Below are 6,000 nucleotides of genomic sequence, written 5' to 3' on the forward strand. Positions count from 1 at the left end.
AGCTTTTCTAGTTAGAAGCTGTCATGAAAAATAAAACAAATTCATAACCCATTTCATACCTACATGATTTTAAAATTAGTATGTTTAATTTCATCTTGACAGTAAATGGCAAATATGTCTTGCAAACTTTTCACTACAGACTGTAACATCACAGGCCAGTGAGTCTAATTAGGCTGTGGAGAAGTTTCAGAGTTTACGCTAGAAGCTGATATGATGCTCATGTTTCTCCCATTAGATTTTGGTCTGCAGTTGTGCACTATTTCATTCGACATCCAACTACCACCGTTTAGTGTGAGCGTGGACCAACAGAAGAGCACAGTGAGAGCGAAATAAAATATCCTATTCTTGAATATTTTATATTACTTGGGGTTAATTTCCATTGCTTGAATCCAGATACTAAAGTATCGTCTACCAATGATCTCTGTCCTAGCAAAAAAAAAAAAACATTCCCATGCATTTTTCTTTTAACTTTGATGTGTTTTTATTGCCCCTATTTGCATTTGTTCACCATTTTTGCTTTGCTCTAATTTGTACTTGACCTACTTAGCTTGACCTTTTGATGCATTGGTTTTCAAAAGGACTTTCGACTATACAGGTTCTAAAATAAACCCAAGGTCCTGTATCCATGTCATTAAAAATAGTCCACTGGGAGCTCAGTGGAGATTTCACAATGTCAAGCTTTCTTAAAGAAGCATTCACCCTCTTTGTTTCCTTCACTTTACAAAGAGCTTGTCACAGGGCAAAGCTGAGGCCTGTTATTAAAATAACTATTTGAGCTCAAATATCAGTCATTTTTCTTTAGAAAATGTGCCTTAAGTACTCTATCCTGATTGGTCAAAACAGGTCACATGGGTGGTGTGGATATTACAACATATTCCCATGGGTTGAGTTTTTTTTTTTTTTTTAAATATATACTCTGGTAGAATTTTGAAAGATAACAACGGTAGCCATATTTAAATGTATATTAATAAATTGTGACTGATTGGATTTAATATATTAAAAAAAAAAAAAAAAAAAGTAGCCATATTTAAATAAAGATGACTGACAATGTATATCAATTTTGATCTTTTGGGAAATCAAACTCTAGATGGGATTTTGGATGAGTCCGAGTCAGACACCAACACGTATTCAAGTGGTGAAAAAAAATAATACTGTTAGGCATCAAACTTACCGAAGCACAGCTTCTGGACATAGAAAAATACACAGAAGTCCACTGCCGGGGCATGGGGTGTCCTTTTTATGCCACTGTCCAAGTATTTAAAAATGCACATCTTTGTTACCACTGTGAAACAGTACTGCAATTCTGGCATGGATACCTCCTGTCACTACTCCCGGATGACAAAGGACGAATTTAAAAAAATATAATATATATATATATCAATAATAATCATCTTCCCCACACTGTCACCTGGCACTGCTGCAGGTCTTGTGAGAGAGGTTTGTTTTAATGTGCAACTAAATATGGCCAGATGTGGCAAAGAAGGTCTGTGTGATTGTCCTGCTGCACTTCCTCAGACAACTATAAGGACAACAATGAATCAAACACCATGTTGCTCGAAATCGTTTGCTGCAGCTCCATCTACTGTTCAGAATGAACATCTAAAAAAAAAATGGCCTGTAAACCTTCAAAGCTGCAATTTCAATGGCAGTGTTCAATTTAACATCTATAAATAGTGCTCCTTGTTTTTAATCAGTTCAATGTTTATGAAAAAATAAATAATAATAATAATTTAATTAATGCATTTTTGGTTTTATTTTTTTATGTTTTAAGGGACTGTTTTTTCAGGTCAGAGGCAGAAGGATATTTGATAAAAATTACTTTTTTGTTAACTAAAACATGTTTTTACTATTTTTTTTTAATTATTTATTTTTTTATTTAGTTAGTTAACCCTTTTATAAGCACAATAAGGCACTTCAGGTTGTGGGATATAATCTAATATCCACACACCCAGGGCAGTTAAAGCCACTCTGCTTCCCCTTGTGACTTATAACGCACCTGGAGCGTGTGGATATTAGAGTATATCTCACACCCTGTCATGCCTTATTGCTATGTATGCTTCGCCTATCCATAACTGCGTATACCTGTATCAGTACAAATAGGAAGATGGCATACCAAAAGCTAGTCGTGCAAAATGTGTATATTTGTAATGTTTTTTAGTAAGAATAATCATTTTCTTTTTAACAAATGTGTAGTAAAGAATGGAGCATTGTTCTTTAAGACAGCCACAAGGTAGTGCTGCAGGTGCACATGCATTGCTAAGGCTACTCATGGTCCTGCTGTTTCATCCCTGTTTTGTGCACTAACATTTCCTTTTCTGTTTTGCAGTTCTCTGTCCAACATAAGGATCTGGCCTCCGAGAAGAGCATGGCATTGGGCACTGGGATGGAATTGTTTTGTTTCCATGACAACTAGATGACTCATTTCTCTGGTTCATAGTGAATGACTTTCTTCCCCATCAGAGCTCTCGCTTAGCCTGGTGTTTACTTAGTTCCCATTCATTGTTGGAGTGTAGGTCTTTTAGCATGGTAACAGACTTACCCTTTATTTCCACAGACTCAGACTAAGTTAGCAAACCATATATCTAGTTACTATGCCATAGTTGTTTGAAAGACTTCAGAGCATAAAGAACAAAAAGAACAACTGTACAGTTTTAACAAGTATTGTTTTTAGAAATGTAATGACTATTTTTTACAGTGAATAGAAGATAGAGGTGTTCCTTTTCCTTTCTCTGTTGTGAAGGGGAGTCGTTAACTTTTATGTGTAATTAAATTGTTAACCAACTTGCATTTGAAAGTGGCCTTTCAGTTTTAAAGGGAGTTTATTTCAGTTGTGGGAAAAAAAAAGGATCCTATTGTTTTTAAGCTGCACTGAAGACATTTGAAATTATGATGAATTCTTCTAAATTATGCAATCTAGTGAAATTTCTAATATTTCAGTATTAATTACAAGCAGTGTTTCAAGAACGATCCAAGCATCTGCCAGTACTTGGTAAGGCTCTACTTTTGTGCAACACAGCATTATTGTTGGGCTCCAGAGAAAAGCAGGTCTGCATTATATTTTACAAGTAGTCCTGTTTAACTACTTGTAAAAGATATTATTTCAGAGTGTCCTTGGCGCTCCAAGGTTGGACAGATTTATTCTCGTTAATATGTCATTTTTGGTTTTAGGTGGGAGCCTAATTTTTTCTTATAAAAAAATATGAAAATAAAGATAATTTTAGATTTTATTTTATTAACATTCATATGCTTTTGCATCTTTGGTGTCTCTCTTGAGTGGCAGCTAAATTAAATTTTGAGGAAGGGGGTGGGAGGTAGTATATCAAAGATTACAAATTTAAATCCCCTTATATATTTGCTTTTTAATTCTGCCAATGGGCAAATGGGCAACCAAAGTCAAGTTCCTCTCATTTGCCAGTTTAATTAAGCAACTACTATAGGCCACATTGAGTGTAAAGGAGAAGTCTTCTGATTGGGTAAAACCTGAAACTGTTTTTATACTAGCAAGCTCTATAAATGAAATTGATTCATCCTCTAGTTACAGCTATTATGTGGCTTGTGCTTTAGATAATCATATAATGGATTTTAATATAATCATGATGTAACACTAATGATCTTTTAGGTAGAGATGACAAACCCCTGAACTATGAATCTATTTGGCCTATTAAGTCTGTTTTATTGCATATGTTTTGTTATGACTGTCAGGTTTTAAAAAGTGTGACCAGCCTTGGATACTTCTTGTAACACCTCTGGGTGGGGATTTAAAACTCACTTCTGCTATATTAGAAGGGTAACATTCTGCCAGGACAACAAAAGTATCAGATATGAGTATATAGACCAGGGCAGGTTCTCCTGAAAGGTAAGAAGAGACTGCTCTTCAGATATTTTAAAATAATAAATTAAACCTCTTTGACAAACAGCTATTACAAAGCAGAGGTGATGACTAGTATTCTGAATTCTTATTGCCTGACTGTAGGCAAAAGGACAAGCATTTCCTAACAATTATTGGAAGTATTTTTTTAGTAAGAGAGATTTTACATTTTAATAAAGTAAAAAGCCTTTAATAATTACAATGTCAGTTTCAGTTGTAATTGAATATTGTCTGTTGTGTATACAGTATGTAACTAATGTCTAATATAATACTTTATGCCAATTGGACAGTTTAGTGGTTAATTGTTTTATTTTTTGATCTTATGGATGTGATTATGGAGTTTTATAGGTTTAACTCTTTGCAGTTCGTTTATTCAGCGTTTGTCAGGTGCGTCAGGTCCAATTTATTTTCACATGCTGTTTATTTTATTTACACGCGCGATTTCATTTTTGTTTTTTTCCCCCAGAGTAAAGCAGGTTTAAAAGGCATTGAATCGCAAAAGGACACTCAGCACTGTATCCACAGCCAAGCCCCACCCCTTGTTTGCTGTATTTTTCACATAACTCTTTATAGACGTACATACTGATAAATCCTCTCCTGATCATTCGTTTTATCACCAAACGACTCAATAAAGCGATCCTTAACGCTGGATGCAGAAGCAGATACCTCCTTTGTATGTCCGTGTTATCTCTGTAGTGCACTGGGCTATGAGATATGCCCTTTTTTTCCGGTTTCATTCAGCTCCTATCTGTTTCACTCAGCCATTGAAAGGTTTTCTCAGCTTTTTCTGGAGAAAAAACGACTAGAGACCTGTGCTTTACGTCTTTTTGATGATGTTGGATAAGGTCCAACATCGGACTAGAAAGGGAACATTGTAATGTCGGATGGGACTGCAAAGGGTTAACATGTCAAATTCTAAGTAATATTTTTGTTACCAGTAAGGTGGTTATAGGAGAAGTAAATGTTTTAATCTAGCTGCATTTTCTCACCTGTCTATCAGGCAAACACAATTCAGAATCCTAAAATGTTATGTTGTAATTGTAAACATGCAGATGTGGTTTTAGAATGCAGCAAAGTGCATTACCAAACAGAAATAAAAAAAACAAACAAATAACTCCATATCAGCTGCAAGAACTTGCAGGAATCTAAGAGGATTGTTTGGATTTTTCTGTTTCAGATTTTTTTTTTGTTGTAATGAGACACAAATTCAGTTTTTTAGCAGTAGATACAATGCAAGGGTTTCCTCCAATTTTATTTCAATGCAAATGCCCAATAGAAATGTTCCCTTTGCTTCAGATTTGTCATCACGTTGAGGCACCACCACCCCATTCTAGCTAGGGATAATCATGTGCAATGAATGTTTATTTTGTAATAGAGTTATAGTTTAACTATGTTCCTCAATTGTCAACATAATAAATGACTGTAGACATGTTAGCACTTACTAAATGTAGAAACAACTGCATGCTACCTAGAATTTGTAAATTTTACTGTTTTGTGTACTGTGAGAAAAAACAAAACAAACAAACCAAGGAGACAGGATTTGTTACGTCTTGTGAAAAAAGAAAAAGCAGCATGTTCTGTTTACCTTAATATGATTTTAATGCAAGTCTAGGCAGCCGTGGTACTTGAGCGTCAGCCCACAAGGTTAATAATTATAATTACATGAAAAAAGCTGCCATAGTTATTTTACCCATATCCAATTAACTGTCTCCTATCCAGAAACTAAGTGTGTCCATACAAACACACCTAAATCTGCAGTATTTGTCCCATCATGTGATATAACCAGTACCACCTTTTGGAATTGTAGTCTTCAGAGGCATATTTAAACCTCTGATTATGTATACAATAAAGCAGAATTACCTGTATGCTGGAACAGCATTTCTCTACAAGTGACAGTGGGCCTTTTACTTTGAGGTATTTAGATGGTACCAAGTTTTTCACTGGTCCCTTTGTTTTGTTTTTTTTAAACACGGCTTTGAACACAACCTAGTGAACTTGTTTTGGTCTAAAGAAAAGGACTATGATCGCTATTTATTTAGTGGGTTTTTGCTTCTCAAGTATTACAAAAGTAATTATAAAATATAGGCTTAACAATGTAGTCCATATATACTGATAACTGCTGCATGTTAGTA

The 6,000-nt window shown here is 34.9% G+C and overlaps 1 protein-coding gene across 2 annotated transcripts in view; it reads left to right on the plus strand.

The window, feature by feature from the left end:
• Nucleotides 1-4,251, plus strand: part of LOC121317175 (fasciculation and elongation protein zeta-2-like) — a 91,022-nt gene extending 86,771 nt beyond the window's left edge. For both annotated transcript variants that reach the window (XM_041252827.1, XM_041252828.1), the window contains one exon: nucleotides 2,327-4,251. In XM_041252827.1, the coding sequence (XP_041108761.1) occupies nucleotides 2,327-2,343 (17 nt within the window). In that variant the 3' untranslated portion in view covers nucleotides 2,344-4,251. The remainder of the gene's footprint in view (nucleotides 1-2,326) is intronic.
• Nucleotides 4,252-6,000: the final 1,749 nt, after the last annotated feature.

The sequence above is a fragment of the Polyodon spathula genome, chromosome 6 (genome assembly GCF_017654505.1).
Source record: "Polyodon spathula isolate WHYD16114869_AA chromosome 6, ASM1765450v1, whole genome shotgun sequence".
Lineage (NCBI taxonomy): Eukaryota > Metazoa > Chordata > Actinopteri > Acipenseriformes > Polyodontidae > Polyodon > Polyodon spathula.